The sequence below is a fragment of the Apaloderma vittatum genome, unplaced genomic scaffold (assembly GCF_000703405.1).
Source record: "Apaloderma vittatum isolate BGI_N311 unplaced genomic scaffold, ASM70340v1 scaffold6097, whole genome shotgun sequence".
NCBI classification, from domain to species: domain Eukaryota; kingdom Metazoa; phylum Chordata; class Aves; order Trogoniformes; family Trogonidae; genus Apaloderma; species Apaloderma vittatum.
This window is the reverse complement of record NW_009724471.1, coordinates 13,610-32,954: the sequence shown is the minus strand read 5'-3', so window position 1 is coordinate 32,954 and position 19,345 is coordinate 13,610. Positions and strand designations below refer to the sequence as shown.

Sequence of the window (19,345 nt, the reverse complement as noted above, 5' to 3'; positions counted from 1 at the left end):
TTCAGGCTCCATACACAGCTCCAATCACCCTAAAAGAAACATTTCCTTCAGGGAACTGATTTAAATGAAGAAGGCCAGCACGGAAGCAGTGGGTTTGGTATATGAGAAGTCACTGGAATGTATGAGATGGTACTTAGAAAACACGGTCTATTTGACATCGGATTTGTGTAGCAGCCTTACCTGCCACTGCCAATTGAAGGAAATGCAATTGATTTCAGCTTCTTTTCATCAGCCAGAGCCAAGCAGTTCTTCACCGTCTTTTCCAGCAGCTCCTCGCATTTGTCTGAGCCCCAGCCCGGGCTGTTACAGTGGATCACAAATTTCGCCGGCAATCCATGGCCAGCGCTGACAACAGCTAGTGAGAAACGGAAGCGAAAGAGAATTGCTCATGATTAAAAGAGTCATTAAGCCAGCAAACTGACAGACATTGCTTTAGCCCCCGCGAAAGTTTCAGATCACAAATCGCGTAGCCTTAAAATATAACAACGTGATTACAGAGACTTTGTGTTTTCCATGTAAAGCTGCACTTTGCTGCAGTAATTTATAAATCATAGCTATAATGGAGTTTATTTGGGAGAGAGCAGGAATTCACGGCTGACATCAAAGGAAACATTTGTATCAGGGACTGTGCAAACTTCTGTGAAGCCCAAGGAAGAACGCAGCAATTCCTTAGAATGCAAACCCACTCAGGGGATGGCCTTGGAGAGCTGTAGGAAATATGGTGGACAGTCACACAGAGTTACGACTTATGTGACCTTCAACCACCCCTGCTGAGCACACAGTTTGTTTAGCGAGCTCCTCAGCGCGCTGCCGCCCAAACTGGGTCAGTCCAGAGCTATCGGTGCTCTGCAAACCGGCAAGGCAGGCTGGGAAAGAGGCGAATTAAGATTTTTGCTTTATTTCCAGCTTTGTTTCCGAGTAGCTGTAAAGAAATGATTTTGTGTGATTTCAGCACTTAGGGCTCGCTCCTGTCTGAGGCTTTTTTGTGCATTGGCCATCCAAGACCACTTAATTCTGGGTTTAGTTTCCCTCTTTCATCATGTTCCTGACAGACGGTTGGACAGGATGCGCTGGAGATTTACAGCGTTTGATTCACAGTGTTTGCACACTAACAGGCAAGGCCTTGTACATACAAAGAAACGGACAAGAATTTGGACCACACTACTCATACGTTATCACCACGATACTACTGGGGGCGTGTGGGGACTAACAGGAGGGAGCCGAGCCTGGCTACGAACTGCCGGCAGCAGGAGAACACGCTCTGGGTTTGCCACTTCCCATCCCAGAGCGACATCAGGCTGTGCTCTGCCCCCCCGAAAAGAAGGTAAGAGGATCGCGAGTCCCTTCTGAACTCCCCTGCCTGTGGCTACAGTTAAACACTTGTAACTTTGGTTAAGAAAAAACCCCACAAAAACAGGATGAAAACCACCCTGATCAAATCAAGGGAAGCAAAGCACCTGGTCAGAATCTCCCAAGAGCACACACTGAATCTTCGCAGAGTCACCGCCCCAATTCACACGCTTTGGGATATAATCCTGTGCGGCCACAAGACTGTAGGTATAAAGCGGCAGCTTATGTCTTCAAACCAGTAATAAAAATGCCAGTAATTTCTTGGTTTTTTAAAAAAAAATTAAAAATTATGTTTGTAAAGGTGCTTAGAGGCCAGAAACCCTCTACTCCGCTCTGGAAGGTTTATGGGGCATTTTGTTATTTAAGTGTAGTAGAAATAACTCTTGGAGCACAATCACCACATATGGATACTATCCTGTAGCTGCTGCAGGAAAGAGAAAATAGGCTCGGCCACATGGCAGTTCTGACCGAGGGTTAATCAGAAGAGTGCATTTTGAAGGACAATGCAAGCACAGGCACTGATGTTCGTATTATGGGTTTGCAGATTCTCAACATGTTGAATAGCCTCAGTGTTAGGCAACGCTAATTTGTCATAATGTGCAACTAAAAACATTGGCAGATTCAGAATACATCATAAATCCAAGAAAAATCTATTAAAAGCAGCTGACAGCTCTCTAGTCAGACATGAAATGTGGATAATATCTTCATCCTGAAGGAATAAAATACTGTATTGACACACATCACCAACTCCAATATTTCTCAGGGAGTGTTTTCTAGGGTAGTCGTTAATTAACTCATTAGAAATCTGTCGAGGACAACTGTTAATTACCAAGAGCAGTTGTCCCTTACTTCAAATGCCAACGCTCAGAAAGGGGAAATCAGTGACGCTTCTGCCGCAGAAACAGAAGAGCGTGCCAGGGAGATGTTTTGCGCTGGTTACCGCGGTGCGCCGGGTAAGGACCCTGGCTCTTGGCAGATTAAAGGGATGCCCGTGTAGTTGACAAATCTGAAAATTATCTGTATGACTGGGAAACTGATGTGAACCAATCGTTCTCCAGAGCCCTCCAACCACCCTCTAACAGTCCGTTTCTCCCGGTGTAGCGCAGAGCTCCCCACAGGGTAAGGCAGCCAAGCAACCCCCACATCCGAGGGATGCACCGACAGCGGGAAAAAAAAAAATGATCTTTTCTCTCCAACTGCCAATCTATTTGTGAGTAGTTTGGTCTGGGCTGATAAGAAATACTGGATATACACACAAAAGAAGTAAAGAGTAATTTTTGCAGAACAAAAACTCCAAGAAAAATCTATTAAGAAAAATTTGAAACTGGGAAAAAAAATAAGGCATTAAGTACCAAAAGTAAACAGTTGTAATTTTTCCTGTCAGAGCTGAAGTCTTACATCTCCCCTTCAGCTTTAGTTAGAATTCATTTACAAAACTGTGCGCACTGTATTTATTTTTACAGCATAAACACAGATGGCAGAATCAGCCTTCTATACGAACAACATGTATCAGCAATTTCACAGATGGCGTAAAATTATATATCGCCATTGCCCAACTCTATTACTCATATAGTAGATTTTTCTCAGATATTACATCAATTTTGATAACTAGGCATCATAAAGTCGTAAGTTTTTTACAGTGATGATTTTGGCACTGATGAAACAAAGTACCCAAGCAGATGCTTAACTTTAGGCACGTGCTTAAGTTTAGTGAAAGGCAGCGGCATTTCAAGAAAGCAGATGTTGAGCAGAGTCAGCCTCAACTCATTAATCGCTTTTCTGAACTGGGCCCTTACTGGGCAACATTTGTATGTGTGTACCTGGGACCTGCCCACTCTACGCGGCCTCTCCCATCGCCGCCCTGTTTCCCAGGTGCTTTGGTGAAGGCTGCTTAAGGTGTGATGGGTGTATTTGAACTTTGGAAAACACAAACACCATGTAAGCCATAAAAACTGTTTGTGAACAGCCCGAACCCAAGCGCTTCCCCAGCAGGAGCCGGCCCTGCTGTGGGGCCGAGTGTGAAGCCGGTGCCCGCGGGGTTTTGTTTGCAGGTTCCCGAAGCGCAGAACCTCACCTCCGGCTATGTCCAACGGTCCGTTCTTTTTGCGAAGCTCAATGACAGCTTCCACAAACTCCTTGCCGCCTTTCTTTTCCAAAGTGCTCCCTGAACAGAGAATTGTGATTTTACTCCTCTGATCCCAGGTTTCCACAGCAGACATGCGACTCATCGTTTATTTTTCATTACATCATTCTAGAGTTTTCTGCCCAAACATTTTTGTTTTGGGGACTGCAAAGTAAGATCTAAACCTTTTGGGACTTCGGAATTAGCTACTCATTAAAAACAACAACAACGACAACAGAAAGTAAAAACCAAAAAGACAACCCAAAAACCTCGCATCGGTATCCCTTGCTAACATTCTCAGACTACGATTTCAACGTCAAAACGTCTGACGTGACATCCCTACCTCCTTCCTCATCACGAGCATCCGCTGGCGTGAAAATGTTCCAGCAGAATGTGTTAGCTCGAGAGCAGCGGTCGGAGCTTCGCGCTTCCTTCCCCTGTGAGTCATTTCCCCTCTCTCTTACAAATCGTTTTAAAGAGCCATTTGCCACAATAAGAATTTGAAACTCACCTGATCTTGGTCCCTGACCCCAACAGGTGGCACCAGGAATGAAACAGTCTCGTGAGTGCAGCGGGCTGCTTTACTTGGTAACTGCCCAGCTTGTTGAGCCACCTTTAACCAAGAGGAAGAGCCTCAGAAATCAGGAGAATCTCTAAGGAACATATTCCTCCAATGCACTTCTCTAACTACAGCTAAGGAGCTGGACAAGGTCATTCTGGGAGGAGAAGAGCTGTGCGGTGTTTCAGGGCAACCAAAAGGTTCTGCTGGTTACAAAGGCAGTCCATCACTAAATGGTTTAGATCTTATTTTGCAGCTCTAGTTTTAAATATCGAGATATATATATATATTTATTTAAAAAAAAACCCACAACAAAAAAACAGCCCAAGAAAGCATTTTCCTAACTACATAAGCATCCCACACAATTTTGCACAGTGTGTATTAATTATAAAGGTAGATAAGTAAAAAGCAGTGATATCATAAAGGCTCTGATTTGAGATATTACTTTGAAAACTGATTTCCAAAAATTCAGAACTAGAATCTCTAGAGAGCTATACATTTATTTGATGAAAACCCTTACTTTCACTGATGAAGAAAGAAAAAACGCAATTTCTGATGGAAGTGCACATACTGTATGCTCAAGGAAGCAGAGTCCCTCCTCCAAGACTCAGTTTATCAAATTGCATTAAAGCTTTAAGAACTAAGAGGATGCAAGATGCTTTTGTTTCGACAGCATTGCTAAATTTCTTCCAAAATGAAGACTCCAAGTTGAAAGGAGCAATGCGTTTGCTTATTCATTCAAAAACTGACCCTGTGACCCTCTCTCTAGTTTGCTATTGGCAGTTTATTGCTTTCGGGGTGAAAAAAAAGCTGAGGACAATCGAAGAGCATACACCTTCTCTTTTGTTTTTTTTGTAAGCAATTCACGCTGGGTGTTTGCCAAGATCTCACCGTAGGTCAGAGCGTAATTTGCTCTTTGCGCTCGTTTAAGCTTTTTTTTTACATAAATACTTCGGGCTAAGTTTATTCAGACAAACTCGCCACTTAGGAATTTTTGAAAACTCAAAGCCACCCATCCCTGCGGAACTGAGCGGGAGGCACCACCTGACCAATCTCTCTGGGTAAGAAAGTAACGGCTTCATTTGGAGCAGCGAGGGGCTGGGGCAGATCAAGCCAGGACAGGAGATCCAGGCTCGGCAACGCGCTGCCCTTCGGCCGGCGACCCAGCGCCCTTCGCCCAAGCGGCCTGGCAGACGTGGCCGATGTCAGGGTTTTATAAAACGCCTCTGACAGAGCAGGGATAGAGAGAGCGAGAGGCAGCGCTCCGTTCCACGACATTCTCGTCGTGTGTATTTCCATATCGTGCCTATTTCTGTTGGTGTATATTCCGGTTATATTTCCCTCGAGTCCATGAACTCAGATCGGTCCTAAACTCTGTGATGTTCATAATCCTTAATTTCTCTTGTTTCAAGGGGAAAAAGAATTAAGCCTTGTGCAGAACCTGGGAACAGAAAGGATCTATAAAGTAGGTCATTTCTTTGCCATCGCAAAGCTCTTGAACGTTTAATGGAATTTAGCCTAGTTGGGTTTAATTCAGCCCAGAAAGATCAGCTTTTCCCCTTCTACTGGGAATTAATTTATAATTAAAAGCAATGAACAACCCTGTCAGTTTGTTTCACTGAGCTCTTCTTGCAGAGCTGGTACAAAGAAGAGCAAAAGTAGGACTGGCTATGAATCCTCGATTACGTTCATCTTCTGATTAATAGCGAGGGCTTATATTGAAAATATATTTCAGAACTATGTTGTAAATTAGCTTCATCTGGGAAAGGACATGTTGTATCCCACCATTTTCCACTACATTAGCAAGTTTCTTGATGGAAGTCTTGCTTCACAGCTTCAAGGTTAGTAGCTTATTTGCTCACAGGCATAAATATGTGTCACTCCCATGAGAATAAGATCATTATCTCATGCTTTCCAAGCAGGCATTGGTATCAGTGTTGAAAACAGCGTTAGCAGAAATTTAGGCTCTAAAAATCTCTGGATAAGCCCCCAGTACATTTAAATTGTTAGGGAAAAAAACAACCAAAAAAAAATTTGAAAATATAAAATAAAATTTAGATGGGTAAAAAGTTAATCATTGGAAGCTAAGCATTTGTGCACTTCTATTCTTTCTTACAGCAGTCAGAGGCAACAGGAACCTCCACGAGCGGTGCAGCTCCGAGACAATTTTCTTTGCAGGGTAGCAAAGCTTGTCTTTGTCAAAGGGTAGGAGACGGGCACACGAGCTGAACGCGTCTGACAGACTTTAGAAGCGTGTTCTTCAGGTGCGGGGTATTACGAGCTGTTTTATTTTAATGTCTCTGCACAGTGTTCAGCCAGCCAGGTCCCAGCTGTTCCTGCCCAACGGGATACGCAGAGCTACCCCTGGCTGTGCCTCACTGGGAGCGCGGCCCCTTCGGAAAAAACGAGCGGCGCAGGACACGCGGGCACTGCCGTGGGACATGTGTCCCTCTGAGCCCGTCCTCAAACAAGGCCTTGGGTGTGGAGGGAACCTACTCACACAGCCCTGATGGGCTCAGAGACAACACGTAGAACAGAGGCTGCGAGCAGCTGATGGCTTGGGGTGGTTTTTTTAAGCATGGTGGGTCATGGCCCTTGCCAGCAACTTCTGCGTTCAGCCCAAATTTCGATTTGCCCTCTCAAATTAGCAAGGTGGGTCAGTTAAAAGCACTGCTACCCTTTTACAAAAATCCTTCAGGAGACTGTACGCAGAGAGGGGTATGGCTAAGCTAAGAGTTACTCGGGGGATGCCTGAGATCCTGAATTAGGACGTCTGTCACATTTTCCATCACACCTTCTCTCACCGGTGCAGCTTAGAAGACCGACCGCCTGAAAAACGTATGTAGGGCCACGAGCCGTGTGCCTGGGGGCGCGAGGACCCTTGAGCAGGGCTATGAGGGCAATCGGTCCACAAGGCACAGTCAGGAAAAGACTAATCTTAAAGAGTGCAGAAACTGCAGGTGGGCTTGATCCAGCAAGTCAGATGTGAACATCTGAAGCGTGGCATGGAGCAGGTGTACTGGAACTGGTTAGAAATCGCAAGATCGAGACTTAAACCACATTCAAGACAGGTATTTAACGTGTCAAACAAACAATGTGGTCATTCATTTGCCTCGGTCATGTCCCTGCGCTGAACGTACTGTTCCTGCACTTTGGATTTTGGCGGTGCATTCTATGGGGACTCGTGAATTCGGCGATAAAAATCAAGGCCGCCTCCCGAGCTTGCAATGATTCATTTGTGTTTGTTAGGAGTCAGGACTGCTGGAAGCGAGAAATGAATGCAAATCCGCATAGCTACACCAAGCTTTGTGGCTGCTGATTGACCATGCACACACATACAAACTCGGCAGCACTGAACTTGCCATTACCTACTTCACCACCGGTGTAGAAGTCAGAGTTTGTCGGGTGAACGACAGCATCACTGTCGATCGTGGCAATGTCAGCCTGTACAACTTGCAACTACAACAGGTAAACAGATGTATATCAACCACGTTGGACAGAGACCCAGCACAGGCTCTACATTTACACATGTACCAACGTCCATAGTTTCCTACCTTTACATCTCCAAACCTTGCGCCAAAGGAGTATGCTGAGGTGTGTGTGCAGGTGTGTGTAGAGAGAGGGGTGTAGAGAACAGGAGGAGGAATGTTGAGCACGACATGATCAAATCAATGTTAGAACGACAAGTCAGAGCAATCACATGAGATCATTTCCAAAGTTTTAAAAATCAGCTAGTACCCCATTTCATTTTGCAGAAACCTAGAACAACCAGTTCCCCAGAGAGCATGACACTAAAATACGGAATCTGTTTCAAAAAAAAGAAATTCAGGATCATCAAGCCAAACAAAATAAACTAGTTTCTCCATTTTGTCAGCATCAATAAGCTGACAGGCACTAATCTTCATATGCAAAGCGACTCATCATTTTGTTTCTAAAAATTACAGTCTCCTTCGGAAGGAGGAAACCACGTATTCACAGACAGGGTTGTGCTGAACTTGATTTAAAAGATACAAATGAGGATTCCTGTATTTTAAAGGTAAGGAACACTTTCTAACCGTGTATTCGAATGGCTAAGACTTACGAAGACACACATATTTCTGAGAAAGGCTGATTTAAAAGTTAGCCTTTTTAAATCTTTGCCTTGTTGAATTACTTGTGCACATTCCCACAGGAAACGCAGTAGTAGAAGAATTATGGGTTGTATTCCATTAAGGAAGTTTTAAAAAAAAGCAGCAGGTGTAATCTAATAAGAAGGGAATGCGGTACATCATGTACAAAAGTTATTTTTTCTTTTGCTGAACAACAGGCTTCTGCTGAAGAAGGATTTTTATTTTGTTTTCAATTTGGAGCAAGACAGAAGCTTTAGAAGCAATACACCACACATGGCAGCATCGACAAGTTTATTGTTGGTATAATATCAGTATTTGTTTTCAGCTGAACGTGAAAGTAAGAGGCAGTAATTGAAGCATAACGGAAACAAATTATTTGATTGAATTAAACATGAAATCAAGGTAGGAAAGATTGAGGGAGAGTTAATTATTTAATCATTCCTCTTTAAACATTTTATGCCTACTCTTGAGTATCAGAAAAAAACTCACAAGGCTGCGGTTAGAATGGAGAAACTGCTTATTTTGAAAACAACCTGACAAAAAAGTACTGTAGTCCTCAAAGTATCCAAATAAGAAACCCCCCAAATAGCTAACAGTCACATATGATCATTATGGAAAAGAATTTAAAAGTTTTGTTTTCACTGCAATCAACTTGAAGCCTAGCAATAGCTGCAAGAATTCAGATTTGGTGGGGAAAAAAAAAAAAAAAGAGTTTTGAATGTAGTTCTTCAACAAAACAGAGCCTGCAAGATTTGAATTTCTGCGCTTACGGACTGCGTGCCGCCCTAGCGAGTAAATTCTGGGTTCCATAATTTCCATGTGACCGTTAGTTGTGTCAACCCATGCCCCATTTACCTAGGTCATCTTTAAGGTCAATGTCAGCATTGGTAGGATTGATAATGGCCTCCACCTCGAAGCCGGCTAAATTACTGATTTCACTGTGAATAAGGTTCAGCTGAAAAGAAAAGCATGAGGTGGGAAATAACAGGACAGCTGGGAAATCACAGAGAAGCTGCAGAAAAGTGAGCTTTGCAACACAGATGGAGATAGCATCACTGCAAACAAATATGCAAAATAAAAGGCAGGTCATAAAGGGGGCGGGGGAGTTATTATCCAAAAAACCCTCAAACACAAGACTCAAACACTGTTTGACTGGCAGGACGTGACTGCACCGACTAAGGAGCTCTGCTTTAGCTTTATGCTGGCCTCTAGTTGAGATTCTTGTTCTGGCATTAGAAAAAGGAATTTGTTCCTCTTCGAAGTATGGATGGACACCCTCAGCATTGCTTAAGCATCAATGGCAGCAGTGTGCCACGACCCTTCAGCGCTCAAAGTGAATAAAAGACACTGCTCCTCCTCCTTTAGGCCAGCAAACACTTGTCTGTCTTTGAGAAAGCACATCTCCAGCAATCCCTCTCTCCTACCAAGGGGACACGTTTCTTTCCTTCAGTGGTACTTTCCTTACTACAGGTACACAGCCCGCACCGCAGGCACTTCAGCTTTCATTTGAAAAGTTCTGCCTTCGCAGCAGACGTTCTGGAAGCCGGCGCTATCATGTGCTTGTTGCTTCTCGGGTTGACTTTATTTGCTTTACTTCCTTTTGTCATTTAGGAAAATTGTTTTTACACGCACCCATTAATGCCCACAGCTCCTCTCATTAACACCTACGTATTTCACGCATGGCTCTCAACTTCTCTCTTAACTGTCACCAGATCAGAAGGATTTCTCATGGGCACACAGTAAACTGGGCAAGTTCGCAGAGATATCTAGAGATTAACCTTATGGGTTCGTAAAAAGAACGAAAAGGCTTAATGAGATCTAAGGAGGTGCAGGTTTCAACTTCTAGCAACACATCTTGAGCAGGACTTAGAAACTAGTATGTAATATAAAAAGTCAATGGCAAAATCTGATCAGTGATGGTAGGGAACTGATCCTGCCATGCCGTACTGCTCCACAGCCAAGGCCGGGAAGTCTGATTTCATGTGCGCCGAGCTTCCGATTGCCAAAATTTAAGATACGCTGGAGTTTGAAAAAGTTTCCCAGACTCCTTCATACGGGGAAATGCATCTTGTGCATCAAAAATTAGGCTTATATCTAGCACATGCATTTAAAATGGTTGCTTCAGCAGCTGATTAGGCAATATGGAAAGCAACTATGAAAGTTCTCGTTCATTTACGTGAGCCCTGAGGGCAGCTGCAGCTCCTGGCTTTCCTTCCCATTCAAAGCCCGCTGGGTTCAACTTACAAAGCAGAACACGTACACGTTCAGGCACGGCAATTCATCTCATCAATAAATGAAATTTGTCTCTTGGTTTGCAATCCACGTTCCGTAAACTCAACTCTTCGAATCTCCTCCTTGTGTCTGTTAGATTAAGAGGGACTACGAGCCAATTCATGAAATTGATACAAATGAACGGGTCATTTAGGGAGGCCAATATCCATATATTTAAGTTTCATGAAAAAATTATTTCCGTTTCATTCATGGGATTATATGAATCGACCTTCTTTCTCGTTCGAAAAGCCTGCAATCTCATGCCATTTGCATATGTTCCTTAAGTAAACTGTGTTCCCTCAGAATAAGATGATTTTGGCTAAAAATGAGTGTAAATCAGCCTTGCCTTAAGTTCGTGCCTGTTCGGGAATTTGTAATAAAATCTAAGAAAGCTTGCTTTCCAAATAGCTTAGAATCCTTTAATACTTCACACGTGGTGAGTTATTCATACTTGAGTTTGAGTCTTGAGTTTGGAAAAAAAAAACAAGGTCAAACCAAACCAAAATGTTAAAGAAACTTCATGAATTTTGAAATAAAAAAACCAACAAAACACATGCACACACCAAAAGACTGTTTTGTGGAGTTTTTAGCATGTTCCTAAGCATATTTTGTTCCCTTTACGGGTGATTGTCTCTGCTCCCTGTGTTCTATAAGTTTTTGCCCCAGATCTATGGGCCGCAGATCATTTTGGTTTCAGACCTTTATTCCATCTCTGCATCTACTCATATATGGAATTTACATAGCAACCAGCTGGTAATTAAAGTTTTAATTTAATGACTAAACGCTTAAAAAGCTGCCCGTCGCCGACAGCATGTGTTGGCAGCTCAGTATTCTTTTGGCTAAATTTTGCATTTACTGTTCAATGCACTGTTAGCTATTGGACTACAAAAAGCAATTAAAAAATCAGAAGTTTTCCCATAGAATTAAATCCTTCACTGAGTAACTGCTCTATTTTACCACCCAGTTTCAAGCATGTATTAGACAGAAGATGTGATCCCCTACAGGGCCGCTTAAAAAAACCCAAACAGGCACGACTTGCGTATCCATGAGCAAAAAAGAACCGGCATAACTTCAGGTAACGTTTAAATTAAACGTTGGTTAGATAAAATGCAGAAGGCACTTAGCACATCCCTGAGTATTTTCTGAGGCAAGCCTTGCACTTCTTAGGTCTGACAAAATTACCTTTAAAGTCTTGGAACTTTTTCTGGTATGAGTTTCATAGAGAACACAGACCATGCCTGTTGCAGACAAGCTGAGGTGTCTCCGAAAATCCAGACCCTAATGCTTAGGGTTGGGGTTTTACGCCTCTGCCCCCACTCTGCAATTGTCTCAGGAAACCCCAAACTAGTTAAGGTGTAAAATCCCCTGTTTCCATTGGGATGTCCCTGGTAGGATGTGCAATCATTTCCATATTAACTAGAATTTAATACTTGATTAGCGTAGCACTAATACACTTCCATAGCTGAAACTGAAGGGTTCTTTGCCACTTGCTGACCTCTACGAATTTCTAGCTGGATGTCAGCAGTTAACTAAAGATTTAATGCAATAACAGTGCTGCCTAAAACCTGAGCAACACCCAGCTTTGCAACATTCTCAGGAATTAAATCTGGGGACACTGGAAGGATGACGAGTCATTCTTGCATATAAAATCCTTCCCCTTCCCTCCTGCAAACGTGGAGCCAAGAAAAAGATTTTTCCCGTTAAAAACTCGTGAATGACATGATAGCAAGAAGGGGATTATTTTCTTCCTTCTCTGCGTTTCGTAAATGATCTCCTGATGCAGCCGATAGTGGTTTTGCAGACCAAAGAGACATGTACAGCATCCAGGGATGTCACAGGAGGTTTGAAAGACTGTTTGTTTGGATTTTTCGGTTTCCGGTTTCTGTGTTTGCACTGGAGTTTATTAAGAACACACAGAACGAGAAAGTATACTGAAAATCTCTATGTGCAAATTCAAGAAGAATCAAAAAACTCTGATTAATGTGAAGATTTTTGCTTTCCAAACAGAAAAGCTCAAAACATTTTAACACATTAAGCTTTCTTACCACCCTGCTGAAGAGCTCTATCTCCGTCCTGCAAACAGAGGCCACAAAGAAGAGGCGATTTAGAGCCCAAACCAGAAGCCAGCAGTTCTGGTTTCCAGGCCTCCAGCTGAACCACCTAGACACACTGTCCTCCCTAGCCAAGAGAAGAACGGATTTTTCCTCTCCTCCAAACACTGTTTCAGGAGAGTCAGGCCATGCTGACTTAGAAGGAAGGTTCTCCTCCAAGCAGGTAAATGCCTTCTGCCCTCACGTGCTTTGGCAAAAAGCAACGTGCACAAGTCTAAGGAACTGAGCAGAGTTTTTTCTGTTAAGCTTCAGCCCTAAACTTGGATAAGTATTTTAAAAATCCATCTTTTTAAACAGCAATTGCGTGTAGAACTGGCTAAGCAGAAGTATTCAACCGATTCAAAATCACTGGAGCTTTTATAGGCAACTGTTGTGTTTACTCTTGCAAATTTCCAAAATAAGGATAAATTATTGGAGACTTCCATGTGTCACTTAAATCACTAACAAGCACTGCAGTCTGCTAAACCTGCACGTAGCAGCAGACGTCCTGTCACACCCAGAAGCCCCTTGGCCCGTGCAAAACAGACCTCGAGTTTAGGAGAGAAGACGCATTCAACTCTCACCAATTCACTCGAAACGTTATAAGAAAATAACAACTGTTTTGGTAATTCTGGAAACGCAAAATAGTTTCCAGAAAATAGTGCCCGTGCAAAACAGACCTCGAGTTTAGGAGAGAAGACGCATTCAACTCTCACCAATTCACTCGAAACGTTATAAGAAAATAACAACTGTTTTGGTAATTCTGGAAACGCATGTTTTGAAAATAGTTTCCAGGGAACGGTCTGAAAATATTTCTAGGAATAAGCCAGCGTGTCTTTTTTGTTGGTTTTATGCTAAGTGAAATCTCTTTGATCACTACAGTGCAAAGGTTCTTTGCATTTTAAGTTTTCCACATCTTCAGTCTTAAAATAATTTAGGTTGGTCTAAATGTGCTATTTTGGGGGTAAAATCAGAACAAAGACATTAATACGTTATTTATCAGCTCAAGGCAGGAATTTAATTTTTAATGCACACATAACAGGATACATAGCCTGCTTTTCTCAGATTTTTACCCTAACGATTTACTGCCTCTGCAGGTAGTTTCTCACAGGGAATCAAAACCAAAATAGAACGTGTGCTAGACAAATCTCAACAGCACCTACGCATTCTCTACCCCTCAGAAAATAATCCATTTAGGGTGTACCCTCACAGGAGCTGAACAGCTTCTCATTTTTCCTTTAATTTTGTGCATTGTGTTAAAACCAAGGCCAACACCCGCCTCCTCTCAGGTGCAGAGCCATCTGACAACACACCAGCACGGGGATGGACATGTCACACCCGTATTTTTTTTCAGGGGGGCTGCACTCCAAGTGAAGGAGAAAGCCAGAAAGCCTGTTTCCCAGTACGAGGTACTCACTGGAAAGCTCTACAGCAGCAGACACTGACTTTGCTCAGCACAGCTTAAAGCAGTCCTGGAGCTCGTGATTCTTTTCCACCGAGCCCAGGAGCAAAGCCCCATTGATTGCTGGGCTGGAACGCAACACTTGGTCTTATTACAGGTTTCCTATGGTAGTTAAAAGGAGTTCAAAATCACGTCCAAAAGTCTGACATTACTTGCTTGCCTGAAACAGTAACTTAGTTTATAAAATTTGGGCTCTGATTTAGTCATCCAAATGTTTCAAAAAATATGTTTCAAAGCCACCCCCTTAGTAGTAATCAAATAACTGAAAAACCTACCAGCTCTAGCTGTAAAATTAAATGTGGAAAATCAGAAGTCTTGTAAAAAAGAACATGACTTTCATGCGTGTTAAACTTAGCAAACAAACTGTGGAAGAATAAATGAAGAACACCCTCAGTATGAAATAAAAATGGGTCAGAGGACATACATTCCACAATGGACAATGGCTCATCTTTCATGACTTAGAACACAATGGTCTGATTGCTGAATGACAGAAGAAAGATGCAGTTTTTACTTAATAAAATTTTGTATCGCAAACTAAAGGCAGGTTTCGGGAAAAAGACCAAATTAACTTAATGAATTGTCTCTTTAATGGATCCTCTCTTTAAGCAGGTGTGTATTTGCATTAAACCAACCCTATGTCCCAAAGCATATTCACAGGGAAAAAAGGTTTGTTGACTTCTAGCTTTTCATAAAGGCATCATTCATTAATACACAGCATTAACTTTTGTAAATAACAAAGCAGAACAAAGCATAAAACCACTGTTATGAACAAATGACTAAAATAGGTTTTGATAAAAACCTGTAAATCATTTACATCAGCAATGAAGTGGGCTGCCCATTGGAAAAAAAAGATATTTTATTCTTAGAATAAACTCGTCTTTGGCAGAAGCTTAGCTGGAACAATTCTGCTGTGAATAAGGCGAGAGAGATTACAAGCACACAGGCTTTCCTTCTATTTGAGTATTTAATTATGTAGCCATATGAAGACTCATTTACATATTTTTAAAATGCTCTAGAAGTTATTTCGGAGAATGTCCTTGTTCAAAAACTACTATCATACACCTCCTCAAGTGCTCAGTTGGGAAATGTCCATTGTACCCAGATGTTTTGGGGAAAGGGGGGTGGTGGGAGGGGGTTTTCCCTAAGCAGCACTGAAAAATTGGTATTCATGTATAAAAATGCAGGAGCATACCTTCTGGCCAAGAAACAGACTTTTGGTGGACAGGACTGTGAAACCGTCTGCAGGAGTTCCCTCTGTTGTACTGTCAGCGCTGGCAGATTTGCTCACTTCTCCCTGCTTCTTCTTCCAAAAAATACAGTTAATTAGTTAACTCAAGGCTGAGAGAAAAACCAGTTCCGTAACACTGCGATATATGACGTGCCATAAATACTTACCGGGCAATAAAATGCCAGGACAAACACCGGAGTTTGGATTTTATCCTTTGCTCTAACTAAAGCAACTGATAACAGCTGAAGGAATCAACAGGAAAAGCGACCTCCACGCCTGCACATCTCCACAAGCCTTTGCTCCCGGAGAGCAGCACACAGCGCAGGGGACAGTTGTCTTCAATTTTGCAAGAAAACATTTAAACGGCCCCAAACTTTCAAATAGGTTTCAAATGGCTTAGGTGGAAAAAGATAATGAATCTCTTTCTACATGTGGGCAGACGTTTGTTCTAAGATGAAAACTGACCTGTCGGGGTGCAAACCTTCTCTGTAAAGGGAGGCGCTCCCAGAGTTCACAAACCTTTTAGAAATACAGTTTTGAAATCTGGCTGCCCTAAGAGCCAGCGTCAGAAAATAATACATCTACCTTCCACCTATGTAGTATTAACAAATGGGCTGAACAATTTTCTCTGTCTTTTTAAATATCATCCCCTTCCTTTATCTTCAGTAAGACTGTAGGGGGAGAAGAAGCTCCCCTGCACCACCATTTCTTTTTTCAACTGTATTACTGAAGTAAAATAATAGTTCCAGGGATTAATTGTTTTCCTGAATCAAAATGAGAATTAGGAACATTTTTGAAAAGGATGTTTCATGAAGATAGTGAAGTGACTGCTGTGGTTATAAACACAATTGGTGTCAAAAATCATTTCATATATTGACTACAACTACTACTTACAATTTCATATAAATATTTGGTGCCTAAGCAGTATCTGTGCTGAAGCTAAAAAGCACACCTGGAATTTTAATCAAGCCACTGTTCTGCTATTGTCCCTTTCCAAAATATATAACCTAAATTTGTGGCTGAGCAACTAGAATGACTTTGATGCAAGGGTAAGGTATACTGGTGCTTCTAGAAGCTACACCCATGCTTTACCTTCTATAAATGTTCTGAAAATTAGATTTTCACAGCCCCTATTTCAATTCCCCAGGAGTTTACGGCTAGCCACACACCAATATAGTAAGCAGACAATACAGTTTATTGTGTGGAAGCAAAACAGAACCCCACAACAGACTTCCTGCTTTTGTAATCAAGTAGGGGAAAAAAATGCCAGATTTAGGGAAATTATTAGTGCATGGTTATGAGAAGCACTGCGCTGGAAATGCCAGCTACTAGGTATTCTAAGAGAGAAAATTCAATTCAGCAGTTTGAAATAACAAAAAAGTGAAAGAAGAATGACCAAGTGAACAGTTACAGAGACATACAGGAAGAATACAGAAGCTTTGTTTAGCCAGGAAGGAACCTTTCACAGGAACCGTCTGTTTCATGTGAAATTTGTGGCCTCCACGTGCTCTCTCCTCCTGCCTCTCGCTGCCTCCAGCCTGTGCCCACCTCACGACCGTTTCACACAAAGAACAGAGTAGTCACAGCTCGCCCGCCTCTCCGGGAGACCTCTGCTCCCTACAGCAGCTACTAGGAAGCTCGTTTGGGTTTATTTCAAACAGATCACTCTACCTTGGATTTCCTTGCCCCTTTCTTGCCGCCTGTTTTCTTTGATACAGTTTTTTTCTGTGACGGAGACTTTGCTTTCTTCGCTGGAGGTGGAGTGATGATGGCTTCCAGTTTTCCTTTTGATCCCCGCTTCTTTGCCAACAGCTCCGGGTGAATATTGGGTAACACTCCACCACTGGCTATGGTGACCCCTTTCAATAGCTAATAAAAATAAAAAAGTTGTCGATAACAAACTCTAGCATTTACTCACTGATAAATAGAAAATGGCATTTACTGAAGACTTTGGACACTGAGTTTTAACTGGTTCGTGTATGCTGATTTTCAACACGTTACGCTTGAAGAGAGATATGAAATGAAGCTGAGCACATGTTAGATTTTAACCAAACAGGAAATAGGTGTTGTTCTTGCACATGTGCTTCTCACTGTCAGTATCTCTTGGGCTCACAGGAGATCCGTTCCTGTGAAGCCATGCAACAAAGTGAGGTACCCAGCTCTCGGAAAACAGGGCAGCCCCAGCCAGGAGGGCTTTGCGGGGCAGCCAGCGGGAGGGATGGGACCCCAAAGTTCACGGTACATGCTGTGGAGAACCTAAATTACGTCCCAATTTCTTGAAAGTGCATTCGTAAAACATTGGTTTTTTCTTTTCTTAGAAAATGAAACTTCAAACGGAGGGTAACTTTTAGACAAATCTCTACACCTGGAAGTCTTCCTTCAAAAAAGTCTTTATGTAGTTGAAGAAAAGCAGATCAATATTCAAAAGTGGGCAGTTCATTCAAGCCTTTAAAAGCAGAAGTGAAACATACCATGGTCTGTACTTAAAACTACTTTAACCCATTTTTCATACATATAACTGGGACTAATTCACTGTTTGGGAGGATACAAATGGTGACATCAAAGTCCCTCAGGTAGTCCCATCCTCTGATTTGTGTTTCCTGCTCCCCAGCCACAACTCAGTGAGGTTCAAGCTTACAAAGGAATGACAAATGGAAAGGAACTATCAAATTTCAGACAAATGCAGAAGGAGGTTGGTTTGGGGATTTTTTTTCCTGCTCCATTGTGATACATAAGTTTGGAAAAAATATCTTTTCAGATGTGTTTTTATAGCACCTCACACAAAGGTATGTCAACCCCAGCCTGTGGTGCTGACACCACAGCACTACAATAATGCCCAAATTTTTTTTTACCTAAGGGAAAGGCATTTTGAAATTTGCAAAGGACACAGACTTGCAGTGATTCAGAGCTCTTAATTCTATGATCACAATGACAGATTTAATGGGACCAGGATAGGTCCTGCTGAGTTTAAGCTGTGTAAGGGGGAAAACAAAACCAAACAGAATCTACAAATTTTCTCCACGTCTGTAGACATGGAGAAATGCTTATAGCAGCGCAAGAAAATACACCTCCATTGCATTTTTACACATTGTAGTAGTCTTAAAATACAGAATTAAGGTGAGTGCTGGAGCTGGTTACCGAGGCAGTGTGCTAGAGAGTGAATGAGCTGTTTCCTGGTGGGCTACTCAACAAGCAGAGGTCTTGAGTTACAGTACAGCTATATGGAAAGACAATTTAAAAAGCCCTAAAGGAAATCCTGGCCCTCACACGACAGAGTTTTTTCTTACCTGATTTAATTCTTCATCATTTGCTACAGCCAACAGGATGTGTCTAGGAGTGACTCGACCCTTCTTGTTGTCCCTTGCTGCATTTCCAGCCAATTCAAGAATTTCCGCTGGGGAAAGAAGTAAGCCCCTTGGAATTACACTGGGAGCATTAAGAAAACTCATGTGTTACTCAGCATCTGTGCAAAAAGCTATCTGAATTACACCGTGTTACTCCTAACTGCTGTAGAATACCCTCAAGAGGCATCTAACTCTAAAATTATCATCTTCTTTTTATATGTCTAGTCACTAAAGGGCTTGAAGTCCTGTGGTCTAAAGTGCATTTATTTATTTTTTTATCCTTTCAAAGCAGTTCCTTATATTTTTGAATTTTCAGGGTTCTTCTCAAGGCTACTAATGTGTTCATCTCCTCGGATTCCTCTCCTATCAGCTGACGGAGCACTGGAAGTACAAATGCCGTATTCTTTTTTATGGTCAAACCTGTCATAAATGTGAGTTCTGGCTTGCATTGCTTCTACTTTTTTATTACTGGAAAAGATGCTTTTTTTTTCATTTTTAAGCACACATCCAAGTTAGGACACTTAGAATATAAACTACACTGCTAGGCTGATTTAATGCTTTGTTTGTTTTTTCCCTGTTTGAGAAGCTTCTGTCCGAAAAAAGTAATTGATGAATCATGTTTGTTTGGTCCTAGTAAATTATCTCCTTAGAAGAAATTTCCAGTCCTGACAAAATATGTGTAACATCCGTGCATATGACGGCTTTTACTGGAATTAGGAAGAATTAACTTGCTCCCCTGCAAAGATCTATGAAGTGAAAGGCTAGAGTGCTGCCTGCTAACTTCTCTGCCTCAGGCAAAAAAATGAAATT

At 42.1% G+C, this 19,345-nt stretch overlaps 1 protein-coding gene across 6 annotated transcripts in view; it reads right to left on the bottom strand.

The window, feature by feature from the left end:
- Window positions 1-19,345, bottom strand: part of LOC104276262 (core histone macro-H2A.1) — a 35,660-nt gene that overhangs the window by 4,896 nt on the left and 11,419 nt on the right. Inside the window, exons 2-8 of one of the 6 annotated variants that reach the window (XM_009872511.1) lie at window positions 18,479-18,585; window positions 16,863-17,060; window positions 16,696-16,722; window positions 15,156-15,266; window positions 8,996-9,095; window positions 3,425-3,514; window positions 181-355 (exon numbers count right to left, since the gene is read on the bottom strand). In XM_009872511.1, the coding sequence (XP_009870813.1) occupies window positions 181-355; window positions 3,425-3,514; window positions 8,996-9,095; window positions 15,156-15,266; window positions 16,696-16,722; window positions 16,863-17,060; window positions 18,479-18,585 (808 nt within the window). Of the gene's footprint in view, window positions 1-180; window positions 356-3,424; window positions 3,515-7,399; window positions 7,491-8,995; window positions 9,096-15,155; window positions 15,267-16,695; window positions 16,723-16,862; window positions 17,061-18,478; window positions 18,586-19,345 lie in introns of all 6 variants that reach the window. The other 5 variants (XM_009872512.1, XM_009872515.1, XM_009872513.1 and 2 more) reach the window with 5 other exon arrangements.